At 33.8% G+C, this 16372-nt stretch overlaps 2 protein-coding genes across 2 annotated transcripts; both read left to right on the top strand.

Moving 5' to 3' along the window:
- The first annotated feature begins 378 nt into the window (after nt 1–378).
- On the top strand, nt 379–2762 carry LOC113752516. Its single transcript, XM_027296629.1, has 2 exons — nt 379–1013; nt 1103–2762. The coding sequence occupies exons 1-2, from the start codon at nt 379–381 to the stop codon at nt 2760–2762; spliced, it is 2295 nt and encodes a 764-aa protein (XP_027152430.1).
- A 6726-nt stretch (nt 2763–9488) lies between these two features.
- LOC113753750 (kirola-like) lies at nt 9489–10844 on the top strand. Its single transcript, XM_027297987.1, has 2 exons — nt 9489–9781; nt 10362–10844. Exons 1-2 carry the CDS (start codon nt 9592–9594, stop codon nt 10634–10636), a joined length of 465 nt encoding a protein of 154 aa, XP_027153788.1. The 5' UTR covers nt 9489–9591; the 3' UTR covers nt 10637–10844.
- The last annotated feature ends 5528 nt before the right edge of the window (nt 10845–16372 follow it).

Raw genomic sequence — 16372 nt, 5'->3', positions numbered from 1 at the left:
TGTCTATTTCTACTAGCCAAGAAAATCTCTGTCACCCAAGTAGGACTTGGTGGACATATCTCTAGGTTTAGATAGGGACAAGTTTATTAGTAGAATGATAGGAAAATACTCTGGTATTGGAAATTGATACTCGCACTTGTCATTTAACCTCTTACACTTCAATTTATTCACTAAAAATATATAGTCTCTAAACAATATTAGAAACTAATTTAAGAGTGCAGATATCACTTCTCCTAATATTTAACGTAACATAAGTTTTTAATGCCTCATCTATGTTCATGTTCCATTTTCTGACGTAGCGCGAGTGTAAAATACTAAAATATAGCCCATGAGTACATGCACTACCTCAAAAATAAAAGGCAAGGAACTGAAGGATACATGGCAATCAAGTTGGACATGGCTAAAGCCTATGATAGAGTGGAGTGGCATTTTTTGCAGGCAATGATGCAGAAGATGGGATTCTGTCCACAATGGATCAATTGGATTACTAGTTGTATGAAGTCTGTCACTTACTCTTTCAACTGCAATGGAGAAATCAAAGGCTTTGTTACACCAGGGAGAGGAATAAGGCAGGGAGATCCCTTGTCTCGCTACCTTTTCTTAATCCGTTCAGAAGGTTTCTCAAGCCTGTTGAGAAAAGCAGAAGGAAGAAATGAGATAAAAGGGCTGAGAATTAGTAGGCAAGGGCCTATCATTACTCATCTCTTCTTTGCAGATGACTCACTCATTTTCTGTAAAGCCAGTATTCATCAGGCCAATGAAATTATGAAGCTCCTCAAAACGTATGAAGAGGCATCAGGTCAGCTGATCAATTTAGATAAATCAACTGTATTTTTTAGCAAAAACATGAATCTGGAACAAAGGAAGGAAATATGCAGTGCTCTGGGTGGAATGGTAGAAATGACACAAGAGAAATATTTAGGTCTCCCAATGGTGATAACAAGAACAAAGGATCAGGTGTTTGGGTTCATCAGAGACAACATAAGAAGAAAGCTTCAGGATTGGAAAAATAAGTTACTAAGTACTGCAAGTAAGGAGGTAATGCTGAAGGTAGTCTCTATGGCAATGCCTACATATGCCATGTTCTGCTTTAACTGTCAAGGAAGCTGTGCAAAGACATTACTGCATCTATGGCTAACTACTGGTGGGGAGAGACAGATGGGAAAAGCAAGATGCATTGGCTGTCATGGAAAAAAGTGGCACTGAAAAAATCTGAAGGTGGCTTAGGATTCAAGGATATAGAAGCATTTAATAAGGCTTTGTTGGGGAAGCAGATCTGGAGGGTTTTAACCAATCCAAATCTACTCATCAGTAGAGTACTGAGAGCTAAGTACTTCCCTAAGGACTCCATATTCAAGTGCAAACCTCAAAAAAATGTCTCTTGGATTTGGCAAAGTCTATTAGGAGCCAGAAGCTTAGTTGAAAAAGGTGTGATCAAGAGGATTGGCAATGGGAGAAGCACAAACATTTGGGAGTATAAATGGATTCCAGGATCATCTTCTGGTAAGCCTTCTACCCCAAGACCTCTTAACAGCTCACTAAAGATAGTACACGAGCTTATCATTCAGAAAAGATGGGACAGGAACACCATTTTTAGAGTTTTTAACCAAAGTGATGGAGAGAGGATTTTGAGCATCCCTATCAGTTCAATAGGTAGGGAGGATAGCTATTTTTGGCAACACAATGCAGGAGGTTGTTATTCTGTAAGTTCTGGATACAAACTTTTGATGGAAGAAAATAACAGTACTGAGAAGGCAAAATTAGGAAAAGCTGGTCCAAGCATAATGGAAGAAAGCCAACAACTGAAACAAATATGGAATACTCTTTGGAAGCTTAACATAAAACATAAGATTAAGCTGTTTATATGGAAGTGCATCAAAGGGGCATTGCCAGTCAAAGAAGCAATCTTCAGAAGGACAGGAATGGGAGATCCAATATGTAGAGCTTGTGGGGAGAGCCAGGAAACAGTGGAACATCTACTATTAAACTGCCCGAATACCTTGGATATATGGAAAGTGACCCCAATACAATGGGATGGAGCTAGAGATCAACAAGGAGACTTCAAACGATGGTGGAGCAAAATATCAGAGGCAAAGACAAGACTAGAAGGGGCACAGCATATTGGACTGACTGCAAATATTCTGCAAGTGTGGAAAGAAAGAAATAAGAAGGATTTTGAAAATCAAAACAGATGTCCACCAGTGAAGACAATGAACAAGGCTCAGAAGGAGTGGATGAAACAAGAGGAACTAGGAAAAACTAAGGACAGCATGAGCACAGGAGAAACAGCTGTCAACCAAACAGTACATCAGCAGGAGCATGAAGATGAGGGGATCATAATACTGGAAGTGAATACAACAAGCCAGCAAAGACAGCCTTCATTTGGAGTTGGAGCCATAGCTAGGACATACCAGCACACAAGGATTGTAGAATGGGCACTAAAGGAGAGAACACTCGGAACGAAGATCCTTGATGATGCGGTAGCAGTTAAACTGGTCTTAAGTAAAGCTATGGAGCAACATTGGGACAGGATCAAAATCCTTTTCCACAACAAAGAATTACTGAGACAGTTAAGGCATCAGAGCTCCTCAGAAAGCCGTTTACCAACATTGGTTGATGATATTACTGAATTGCAGAAGATGTTTTGCATGTGCTCTTTTGAGCTAGTTAGTGAAGAAAATATGATAAATTGTAAAAGACTTAGTTTTTATGCCTTAGGCATTCTTGTGAATGAGGAATGGTACTTTCCTCAGTGCACTTGAGCACTAGTTGTAAAGCTTTTCGAGCCTTTGCTCACACATGTAAATTCCTTTTAGTGAATGAAAAAATCTTATCGTTTCATTAAAAAAAAAGAATGCTTTATCAAAGTTTTTTGCTTTTTTTTTTTGGATACCAAATTTAATCATAACTCTTGTGCCCTTATAAAGTTTACGAATTACAACATCTCAATTAAATGCAGTCCACTACTCTGCCCATCTTTTGATCTTCTGACAATTAAAATCACTTCTGCAAATATGAGTTATGAATTACAAATGGCTTCTTTGGCCCCTCGGACTAAATCGGATTCTTTTTTTCTTTCTTTTTTTTCGTCGGTTAAAGGATATGGTTATTGAATCCTAACTTATCTTCATTCCATAAAAGAAAGTTGATGTGCGGAAAACGGGGTGCGGTGAGGTGCATTGGTGGGTGTTTGGTATTTATTGCTAAATTGTCTTCATTCTATAAATATTAAAAAAATAAAAATAGTGGAGGTGTTGGGCAGTTGACCAACAGCATCATCCTTTACATTGTTTGGATTGTAAATTATTTGAAAAAATTTTGTGAAAAAGTACTGTAGCATTTTTTTGATATGATGTATGTAAGATAAAAAGATGATTAAAAAATATGTTGATGATGCAAGCAAATAAGTGTGTATAAATAAGGTGTAAATAAAGTGAAATAATTGACAATCCGAACACTCAAATCAATATTTACAATGATTGGATTGCATGAGCTCAACTTGATGACACATTTATGTTTAATAAAAAAACAGCATCATTTCATTAAATCTACGTTAGTGACAGAAATTATATCAATTATACAAATCTAGAAAATCAATAACGTATAACATTGAAATTCTAAAAAAATTAAAAGATAAAATATTTTTAATCTTAAGATCATTCGTGTATGCTTCCAACTATACCGCATGCTTCCTTCTAAATCTGATAATGAATTGATTTAAATTCATATATTAAAGTGAGAATTGACATGGTGACAACCAAATTTCAAAAAACCTATATCTAATATAAGAGGTAGACTAACCACAAAATCTCTCACTAGAAATTTTTAGAAGAGAAGAAACTCTCACTAAAAATCTTTAAGAGAGAAGAAACTCCCCCTAAACAACCTCTCCACAGGAGGAAATTTGATGTTACATGTTTGATTTCAAGACATTGAAGTCAATATTGATTTCAAGATATTGATCTTTCACCCACCGGTCCATCGGATCCACATAAAACTAGATTTTTTCAAATAACATGAACTCCTATTAATTTGTCCTGCTATAATTTTTTTTTTTTTTGGTAAAGAAAAGTTCAGAAAGATGGTATATATGGTTACCTAGTTCCAAAATCACAGAAAACATTAAAGTCTTATGAATGCTAAAACTTCGCGACCAATTAATTTTTGCCCGGGACACTCAGTTAGCTTGCAGATTTATGAAAAATGCATTGAAAACCAACCAAAGTTGCATCTTTTTAATTGAAAAGAATATCTTCTAGGCTTAATGGTATCAATATTTGATTTCTTCTGGCCAAGAAAATCTCAGACGGTGACCCAACTAGGACCACCCCCAAGAAAAGGACCCAACTAGGACCACCCCCAAGAACCCAACTAGGATGAAATGAAAAGGACCCAACTAGGATGAAAAGGACCACCCCCAAGAAAAGAACCCAACTAGGGCCAAGAAAATCTCTCAATATTTGATTTCTTCTTGCAAATGAAAATCTCAGACGGTGACCCAACTAGGACCCTAATTTTTAATATAAAATGAAATGGATAAACAATTTTTATGATAGAGTTTCACAAATTTTTCTTCATTTTGTTCATTTGGTTTAGGTTTCATCAAGAATATTCACTTTTTTCAAACAAGATAAGGAGAGGCGGATCATATGGGATTAGAATATGAGGTTGTGAGTCACTTTACTTACACTTAGGATTAAAAATTATAAAATTATAAAATGACCCCTAATTTTTTAATATTTACATAATATACATTGCGGGTCGGGTACCCATGGGTTTTTATTTTCTTGATCCATATCCGTATCCGTTTTTAGGGTACCCGACCCGCATCTGCCCCGCTAAAAAAAATTGGATCAGATATCCTATTTTTCGGATCGAATTAGTCAGGTTTTCGGATCGACGGATTTTTTGACCCACCCCTAGTTATAGATTCTGTGAACCCCTTTTGGATAATATTCCAAAATTCCAATATCTTTGAAAAAATCCTTCATCATTGACCTCCAAGTCTCAAAATTATTTTTACCATCAAAGATAAAAGCAGGACAATATTGTAAATAATGGGGATCCATACTTTAGTTTCACGAACAAGCTCCAAGCCCCAATTTTGCGGACAAACCCCAGGATCAAAGTCTAGAGCTCTGATATCACTTGTTAGCACACCAAAAATCCTCGCGCACAGCGGAAACAATTTTGACACATATAAAAATATGTGGGAAGAGGAGGAGAACAAATACTCAATAATTTATTTATTTCAAAACCCAGCAATAATAAATATCAAGTCATAACTTTTCGCTCACAAATCTTAACTATGAGATTTTCTCTCAAACCTACTCTTAAAACTCAAGTCAACTCTTCAAATAATAACTTACTAAGCTGTTAGTATTTATAGACTCCAAAATTTTTTAAAACAAATACAGTTATAACCCAAAACTTACTTGAAAACTGATTGAGATTTCTTAATTTAATATGGAAACTAGACAAATAAGACACCAAAAAGAATTAGGAGACTAATACTAAAATAGCTTGGTTTAATTTCCTACAAAAAATTTTTTAGTACCAAACTTTATTCTAACTCTTATGGGGACCTGTTTCTTTGCATCCATGAGTCAAGAATCAAAGGGGCCTCTATTAATTTATTAAATACATTAAATAATGTCCAGTGCACTTAACTTTCATTAATTCCCGTATTTCAAGTAAGGTTGCTGTGATAAAGATTACGAATTACGATGTCCCAATTTAATACAGTCCACTTCTCTGCCTATATGGCTATATCTTGTTTTTTCACAATAAAAATCACTTCTGAGAATATAACCCCCCCAAACATGAATGACATATAGCTTGTTTGGCCCCCCGACTGAATTGGACCTTTTTTTGGGTTAAAAGATTTGGGTATCTAATTCTACGGTTTGACTAACGAGTGTCTATTGGCCACTCGTTAAAAAAGTACTAGATATTAGTTTTTTTTTTTGAAAAAGTATAACTAATTTGAAAAAAAATGTTGCAATTTAGGAGGTATAATAAATGTTAATATGTATTTTCACATGATAATTTTACTGTACTTTAGATGTCTTAATGAGTATCCAATTGAAACTCGTAAGAAAACAAATACATATTCCGGAATTATTTTCATTCCATTAAAAAAAGAAAGCTGATATACATAAAACGGGGTGATGCGAGGTGCAGTTGGTGGGTATTTGGTATTTACTGCAAACTTATTCCCGAATTATTTTCATTCCATTAAAAAAGAAAGTTGATATACATAAAACGGGGTGATGTGAGGTGTAGTTGGTGGGTATTTGGTATTTACTGCAAACTTGTCTTCATCCTATTGAAAGAAAGTTGATATACACATGAAGAGGCTGTTCCTAAATGGTCAAGCCGAGCTGACCTGATGCCTCCTCTTCCTGATCGAGGTGATTTGGTGGTGTTCTTTTCTTAATACACATACTAGACAGGGCATTTTCCCTCGAAATACCTCCGATGATTAAGTTAGTTTTCTTGGAAAGTTAATAATGAAACAGAAATAGAAGAGTCCTTACTCTCTTTTTTCTCCTCCCCCTTTCTGAAGGAGAGGGAGTAGTATTTATAGGGGACAAGTGGGAGGAAGGAATAGTGGGTTTCAACTTCCTAGGACCTAACAGGAACTAACATGTCCAGTCTGATTTGACAGCACGAAGCAGTTGACAGGTCCCATCAGATGTCTTGTCCGCCATGCATGTGTCAAGTTCTCTGATAAGACTTCGAATATCGTGTCAACCACAGCACCAATCCGAGGTATCAATGGATGTGGGAGTCACCTCGATTATCCGCATGCGATGTCTAGCATAGGTAACCAAGACTTGTGGCAACCCATCCCAAATAACAAAGGGTTGAGCTCGATATGGCCGAGCCAGGATGGCTATCCTCAGTACACATAATATATACACATAAAATGGGTTAAGTGTTGGTGCGGTTGAACCAAAACAATCATCCAATTTATGGTGATTGGACCGGATGAGCTTAATTTGATGATCGATAGTTGATTTCCAAATTTTGAAGTCAATGTCCCATATTACACATTTACACCACGGCGTTGGCCTTGCTTCACTCACCAGTGCCCCGCATCCACATAAGACGAGTTTTTAATTAGATTTTTTTTTGGCAGCGAAAAGTTCAGGAAGAGGCAAAGGTTACGTAATTCTAAAACCAGAGAAAACATCGAAGTCCTAAATAGGTAAGAACCCATTTGGACTACTATTTTTAAAAGTTTTTGTAAAAAAAATATGTTGCAACAATTTGATATATGTGAAATAAAAATATGATTCATAAATGTGTTCATGCAAAACGTAAAAAAATTTCTTAAGAAAATTGTAATCCAAATAAGGCCTTAACTTGTCTCCCAATTAATTTTTGATAAGGATCCCAAATTAACCCATGAAATATGGCCCCACTGCCGGAAACAATTAAGAAATTTTATGTGTTGTGTGAATCATGTGAAGTGGTATGGCATCAGTTTATTTCCCATTTGGTAATAGTATGCCTCAGTTGTCACCTACCAAAAACCATGTAAGAAGAGGATATCATTATTTATTTATTTATTTGTTTTGCTTTAAGCATCCGATATCTCCACTCTTAGTGAAACTAATCCGGATTCAGTCCAAGGAGAATCCGTAAAGTTTGACTTTTATTCGGGGTTGAGCATCTTACCGGAGTTTTTCAAGGCGTCACATGTAGAGTCGAACTTGCGATCTACTATTGACATTAGCAACTTGCTTGCTAGCTGTCCCAAACTCATTCATATCATTTATTGTGTTAACTAACTTCTAGGAGTCATTATTGGAGAGTCATTTTTGCCGGGGACAAGAGAAGTAGATCTCTCCAAAATAATTTGTCAAGGATGGCCTTCATTCTATCCAATGTTGGTGACGTATTCTTGTCGTAAAGCAAAAATCAGACTAAGAGATATCGATTAAAATAAAATTTAAGTTGCCCACAAGAAAACCTTAGTTATAGGCACTAAAAAATGAATGGTTTCACTCGAAGTGGAAAATGTGTGCAAGATGTTATTGATATGTGTAAAATGTGTGTAAGATGGAAAATAATTTGAAAACTTAAAAGAAGGTTGATGGGAACAGGTGAGGTATCGGTGTGGTTGGCTTGCCAAGCGCACTATTAAATTCTCGACATGGATCGGACCACATGAACTTGGTTCGATCCATTGGATCATTGATTTCAAAATTTTCGGCTGACGTGAAATAAACAGTCGAGATCGAGCTGAGCTCATGCTGGTAAAATAAACAAAGTAAGAAAGCACCGCAGCAGGACCCAAACACGAACTTTTCTTAGACTGTGTATATGAACCTTACCAGTTTAGCGGAATCCTAGCTTTAGATGATTTCCCCATTTAACATCACAGGTTAAAAAGTTTTATAAATTGAATTTGATAGGAATTAACACCTCGAAAAAGCCCACCAAAGAGTTGAATATATAAATCAGAAACCCAACTCTAATTCAAAAACTTAAATCATTAGGTTTTAGACCCTTATTTACATATTAATCGTTTTCTCTCTATCTTTCAGATCAATGTGGAACATAATATTTTATTCATGAATCTAACAGAATGCCCTTTTTTTTAAAATTTATTTGGAGTTTGTAGGATTTATTTTAAAAAATAATATTGTAGCACTTTTTTGGCAAATGTGACACATGTGAGGTAAGAGTTGTGAAATGTGTTGATAGAATATTCTTCAAAATTTTTGAAAAAAATTGCAATCCAAAGCCCAAACAAGGCCTTGCCACCGATTAATTAGTGCCCTAAGAAACCATTATATATATATACAGATTGCATTGGAGAGATAAACCGTGATGAAATATGGTCCCATTGATTGGGAAATGGCAAGCAATTATGAAGATTTAAATGAGGTGTCATCTGTGAATCATGTGATACAGTTTTATCTTTTTTGGTAATAATACAGCCTCAGTCATCACCTACCCAAAACCATTTAAGGGAACATATGATTTATTGCTTTTCACTAACATCTGAAATTCATCGATGCCGTCATTTTGGGCACGGAGAAGAGAAGTAGATCTATCCAAAAATATTTGTTAAGGATGGACCTCATTCTATCCAATTTGGTTAAGGTGACAAAGGAGGATTGATCAAAATAAAATTTAAGTTGCCCACAAGAAAACCTTAGTTGTAGGCATTAAAAAAATGAATGGTGTCGAGTCTGTTGACCCTAAGTGCAAAACTATAGATGTAATATGATTATAGATTAATAGAAAATGAGGATAATCACATTTTAATGGATGCTGAGTATCATTTATTAGGGCTGATGTACCAATACAACATCTCATGAATTAAAAAAAAAAAAAATGATAGTTGCTGGCGAAGATAATTGGTTCCTCTTACGTGGTTTATAGAGCCTGAAAAAGAAAGGGTGGGGGTGGAGGTGGGGGGTGAAGTCACCCATCAGTTCTATACTATATAAGGAGCAGAGGGATAGTCTAGCAGACCACAACTGAGACTTCCTTCAATATTTCTTTGCCTTTTTTTGCTGCAGCAGTATTTGGTCATTTCCTTCTCAGTTTCTCAGAAAAAAAAAAAAAAAAATGGGGCTCAAAGGTAAAATGATTGGTCAAACTAACATCCATGGCCCTGCTGGAGATGTGTTCCATGATGCCTTCAGCAAAAGACCACACCATCTTGCCACCATGACTCCTGAGAAAGTTCAAGGGTTTACTTTGCTTGGTGGTGATCTTGGAACTGTTGGATCCAAAATCTGCTGGCACTATACCCATGGTATGGAATCAATATTCAAGTTCCCTTATTTTAGCACTTTCTTCCCCGCAGTTTTTCTTGTTTTTCCTTTATTCATTTAGCTTTTGTTGCGTGTCGGTCAGCTTCTGGACTAAGTTGATTTAAACTCTCTCCATCCGTTTTTCCCTGCTTTGAACTGGCACACAACTAGTTATCTAACTTATTTGCCAGAAAAAAGAAAGGATAAAAGCTTAATATCTGCCTCGGGAAAAAGTTTTAATGAAAAACGGACTAGATCTATTACTATTAATAATATTATTATTAGTATTTCTACAAAGACAATAATCTGATTGTGGAAACTACAGAGGTTAATTAAGGACGTCCATCTTCGTAAAGAATTCAATCAATTAATACTACAGAATTTTTTTTCTTTTGCTTTTTCTCAAATTTTTTATGCGATATACCAGGTGTTTCACAACGAGAATACTTCCCTGGTTGTGTATATAGTATTGTCTATCCTAAAAACCGAAAAGAAAGAATTCCGCAAACGTTGTTTTTGGATTACCAGCATGTTGACTAGGAATTGGAGAGTCTGTAATTGATTTACTTTTCATTTTTGCAGACGGGAAAGATAGGGTGGCAAAGCAGATTATTCAAGACATAAATGAAGAAAAGAAATCAATCGTATTTAAGATGATTGAAGGAGATCTCATGGAGCTGTACAAGACCTTCACTATCATATACCATGTTGATGTTCTTGGTGACAAAGAAAGTTTGATTACATGGACTCTCGACTATGAGAAGCTGAAGGAAGATACCCCACATCCAGGAACCTTGCTCAACTTTTTCCTTCACATGGTTGAAGACATTGAATCTCATCACATCAAAAATGCTTGAACCATCTATATATATATATATATATAGACATATCTCTTCTAAGTATTTAGCGTGTTTGAAGTTGCTATGGTGTCTTCTAAAATGGATGCACGAATAAATGTGTGCTATTAAGTGCTATGTCATTATAAAGCTAATGCTTGTTAGTTTCACAAGTAATGTTTGTAAAAGTTGAACAACATAAATAAATATTATTTGTGAGTAATGAATATTTGTGATTTTATTGTGACACGTGGTTGCTTCGTACTGGCAAGGACCTATTTTTCTTCAGCAAATTTGCTGATTTCAATATATAACCCCAAATGATTTCTTTTATTTGGCCAACTAGTCTAATATATTCCATTAAAGTAAAGAATCATAATTCCAAAATATCGCACCACTTATATTTCTTTTTAACTCAGATAATAAATATTTGGACATGACTTTGGTGCAAATACATTTACCAGCATGAACTTATTACAATTAAAGTAGCAGAAGTAGTATGATGGCTGATGAGAAGTATAACCTTGAGAGCTAGATTGTATTCTTTAGCAAACTGACCCTTTTTTTTTTTGGGAGCTGTTTAACTGTAAAGAGTTTAAAGTTTATACTTTTGTTACTTCATCACTTGAGTTGATTTACCAAACTAACCTTTCAAAAAGAAAAGACTTACCAAATTAAAAAAAATTAATAAAACGGTGGTATATCTCCCTTTTCAATTTTTCTTTTTTTGTTTATCCCCATCTCAAACCGGTTTGTCAACCTGTCGTAAGAATTCCTTTGAATTGTGCCACTTTGTGGAGGATGCCCCTTAGCAAAATACATAAGCCCCTTTTTATTCAGTAATCCATACTATAGATGTGTTTAATTTGGACAGGTCCAGATGCTTCTAGTTATATTTCGTGATCAAAATTTCACACAAAAGAAAACTAAAATAAAATAATAGGGGCAAAAAAAATAATGTCCAGTGGTCTACATAACTGAGGAAAATGAATCTAGGGCCAAAACAAGTAAAGCTTTAAAATAATTGAACTTTCAGAATACATTAATTTTTTAAAGTTAGTATGAATGAACACGTAGAATTGTTGTTAATTTTCGTATTTAAATTATTCATATTTGTATAAATTTGCAATAAATAAAAATAGACCATAGTAAGGCACGGGCAAAAATTCTAGTTTTACTATTAAAATAAAAAATATAAATATAAATATAAATATATAAAATCGAGTTAACTCGCAAGCTAACAAGTTAAGCATCTTTGAACTCGAATTTGACCTGAAGTTCGACTTAGTTAGTTTGAACTCGATGTTGATCTAACTCAAGTCAACTTTTGACTCGAATTGCTAGCGAGCAATTCAATTTGTTTGGAACCCTACTATGCCCATATTCTTCTTCTCGATTTGTTTGAAACCCTACTATGCCCATATTCTTCTTCTAGTAGTTCGTCCTCTTCTTGTTTTATAGCTCATAGCCCTCGCTTAAGGTCATTTAAGTTATCTGTCTCCTAAGTACATTTGATACCAACTCTAGTAATAAAGAGAAACCATACCAAAAAAATATCTCTTTCTCCTTGTGAGATCTCGAGTTTGAGCGCTAATTGAAGCCAACTATATCCAAAAAAACAAATAATTAATACTTAATATTTAGTTCTTCACATTCATGAAGTCGGTAAAATGCACATTATCCTAGTGTATTGTACCATTTAAACCCAATATTACCGTTGTTGCTGATTGGGTATTTTTTGTCTTTAGTAATGCACTTTATAAGCCATAAGTATATACTATGGCCTAAAATCTCGAACTATTTTACTGAGAGTAAACTATCCAACAAGCAACACTAGCAATCATGGTCTAAGCACTCGACAAAAATCAGTGACAAAGCGTGCACATTATATAGACAAAGTTCATGTTTTGATGCAATTGACAGTCGATAGGAATGGCATAAACTTTTAGTCACATCATCTTGTATTTTCTTTTAGGCACCGTTTGGATTGAAAGAAAGGGAAGAAAAGGAAAGGAGAAGGCTCTAGTGGAAAAGAAAAGAAAGGGGAGTAGAAGAAATCTGAGTCCATCTATTTTGTTTGGATTATGGGAGGAAAGGAAAGGACACTATCGATCGCCAATTACATTTTTATCCATAGTTTAAAGTTTAATTTATAAACACGTGAATTTCCACTAATTTTGATGTCATTTTCCTCTATTTTTGTCCACTTTTGGATGTGAAGCAGACTGAAAAAAAAAACTATTCTTATCCCTCCCTTTCCCTTCAAATCCTTTTCTTTCTCTCCTCAAAAACTAATCCAAAATTTAAAAACTTTATCCCTCCATTTCCGTTTGCTTTCCTTTCCCTCCCATTCTCTCAAAACAACAATGCCTTGGGATTTTTGTAAAGGTTCCCATCTAGGTGGATATTTGTTAATGTACCTAAATTACATCTAACTTACCATATAAATTCACACAATCACAATTATTATATCCCCTGAATTTATATAATTTTTCAAATTAATTACATTTTTTCAAAAATTAATGCCTAACGTCCCACTTAGTGCGGGGCATTAGAACACCGGTTAGCCAAGCTGATATTTCAACGAGGGCCAATTGCACACCCGTTAGCTAAATTCGTATTTCAATTCCACCGGATGCTCTTACCTCCCTAAAATAAATATTCCAATTTTAAGGAAAAATGTTACCATTTGAAATTCTGGGACAGATGAATTCCAAAATGTGAGGTTCTGTTGATGCCATATTTCATCAATAAAGTCGACCATGTTAGAATAAATAAGTCCCAAAAATTAGTCTAATTACATACACTTTGAATTTATATATTTTAATAGCATAAGTGGGAAGCTTAAAACCAAAATCTCTCACTTACACGTCCTTCCTCGAATCACCCAACCAATCCCTTTCCCTATGTACTTTTTGACAAAAATTTATGAAAAGGAGTTAATCTTTTAACATTAATTTCTTTGTATTTTTCTTAAACCAAAAAAGTTCATTTCGAGTAAGTAACGTAAATCCCATTTTACCGTTTCTTTGTCTTTGTCTTGTACTAAATGTGATTGACAAGAAATCAAATTTAGTTAAATTTGAGATTTTGTATTAATTGTGGCTTTGAAAAAATCAAATTTAGTTAAACATAAAAGTTTGTATTAAATGTCAATTTTAAAATATCAAATTCAATTACAATTAAGAGTTCACACTAAGGTCCTATTTGATAAAATTGAATCTGAATTCTGAAACTGAATATTGAAACAATTAATTTACTAAATTTTAACTGCTGAAAAGAAATATATGAATGTCTGAATTTTAATAATAAATCTATCTATAATGTTTGATAAATATCTAAAACCGAATGTTTAATAAGCTAAGCTATACAATTTTGTCTTGCTATCTTTTTTTCTTTAGAAAAACACCTGTGATTTAATTAGCTTGAAATTGTTAAGTATGAAAAAGACTAATTATTTTTGAATGAAATTGTTAGGTATGACAAAGATAATGATTATTTTTAATTAGCTTAATTTGTTCCCAACATTCCTTTTTTTTCAAATTTGCTTCCACTATAATTATTAGGACATGCTTTAATAAGTATAATTCTATGAATCGTCTGAATCGTCTGAATAATTCTGGAATTTTCTAATTAACCCTACTAGAATTCTCTGGTTTCATACCTACATTGCACATAGATGCCTACTTGAAATATTTTTCTTTGTCTTGAGAAATTTGGCAAAGCTATAGTTGTAACTTGGCAAACATCTGTCTGTAATTACCGCAATTTGGAAGCTTAAGAGATTAATTCATCGTGTTACTTAATATTAGAAAAATGAGATCAATGTAGAAACTGCAGTAAAAAAAATTTGTGTATATTGAGTGTCTATACGAGTTGAAGGGTAAAACTATTTCCCATTTTCATCAAGCTGCAGTAGGAAAAAGATTATAGTACATAACACATTCATGTAGGCTATTTATTTGATGGTATTCGGGCAGATTTATGGTATAGTTTCACTTTCTTTGCTGTCGCATTAAATGGTAGAATGAGCTGATAAGATCAAAGTTGGGAGACCAATTTTGATGAACAATTCATGTAAAGCTCGATGATTATGACATGAGGACAATGTTTTATAACGATAATTATGGTAACGAAACAATTTTTTACCTGATATAGCAGGTTGTTGCACTTTTAGCGACCATTTGATTACTTGATGGACCTATCTATCTAAATAGGATAACACTTAAAAATAAGAAAGTAAGTTTTCCATCTAAAATAGTAAGTTAACAGTAATAAATTAGTAACTTTTATACTTCAAAAAGTAAATTTGAATAAATATTAAACTTACTTTTTAAATAAATAAATTACTACTTTATATCCCAAACTTACTTTTTAGAGAGTAAGTTTAATTCAAGTAATAGTAAGTTTTTATACATAAATAGTAATTCTTACTGATAATATGGTAAATTTGATTAATAATCAAAACTTATTGATTATGGGACACATGTACTATTTTACTTTAAAACATATTTCAAACTAGTATTAGGAAATTTATTTGAAATAACGATAAGATGTTTTATTAATGATTAATACTTAGTACCTTAGTTAGGTTCCGTTTGACAAAACTGAATCTGAATTCTGAAATCTGAATTCTGAAATCTGAATACTGAAACAATTAATTTGCTGAATTTTAAGTACTGAAAAGAAATATATGAATGTCTGAATTTTAATGCTAAACTTATTTATACTGTTTGATAAATATTTAAAACTGAATGCTTAATAAGTTTAATTTGACAATTTAGCCCTTATATCTTTTCATTCAAAAAAGAAATAGAACTTATGATTTAATTAACTTAAAATTATTAGGTAAAAAATGACAATATTTATTTTTAAATCAAATTAATATAAACGATGAAATATATTATATGAGCAGTATGGAAAAGATGTGAAAGTCATTAAAAAGGAAGAAAATTGAAACTAAAAACCGTTAGACAGAGAATATCAGATTGTTTAATTAGATAAGAATTTTGAACATAATTAACAAACAAGGGTAGATTTGGTAGATAAGATAAAGTAGTTGAAGTAATTCTATTGATTCTTATCAGAATTAAGCATTCAGTTAGGATTTTTGTGCCGAAAAAAATATACACAAGTTCAGCACTGCTTACCAAATTCAGTGGTGGGTGTCAAACCACCAAAAATAAAATTTATATTAGACCTACTACCAAAACTGAATGAGTATAGTGGTGAGTAGGGTCGTCTCCTCAGGGAACAGGTAGGCAAATCACACAGGAAAATGGGGGAAATTTTAGCAGTAGTACCAACTAATTAGAAAGGAATAAAAACTGAAATTTAAAGTTGATTAAGATAGCAGGAACCAAACTACACAAATAACAATTAATTAAAACAACCTAGTCAAGGAATTAATCTTGGCACCGAAGCACACAACTGATCACAGATACAAGGGACAATTCATATACTCACGAATAAACTAGTTATAGTGGTCAAGCGACGCACCCAACCACCAATCTTTCCTTAATTTTATGGTAGTCAAGAGACGCTCATAAACTACCCTCTTGTGATTAGACAACCCCAGGAATGCTCACAGGATTTAATGTAGCCACAGCATTAGGAATTAGAAAGACCCAATTCTAGATGACAAACACACATGCGGGTTTATTTAGGCTAGATTAATTATCCCCACAATCCAAATTAAACCGCTTGCGAGGCGGTGAAATTGTCTCGTTTGCCACTAATCAAGATACTTAAAGGCGA

Source organism: Coffea eugenioides, chromosome 11, assembly GCF_003713205.1.
Source record: "Coffea eugenioides isolate CCC68of chromosome 11, Ceug_1.0, whole genome shotgun sequence".
Lineage (NCBI taxonomy): Eukaryota > Viridiplantae > Streptophyta > Magnoliopsida > Gentianales > Rubiaceae > Coffea > Coffea eugenioides.
Note: the sequence above shows the minus strand (reverse complement) of the source record. Positions and strands in the feature narration are given on the sequence as shown.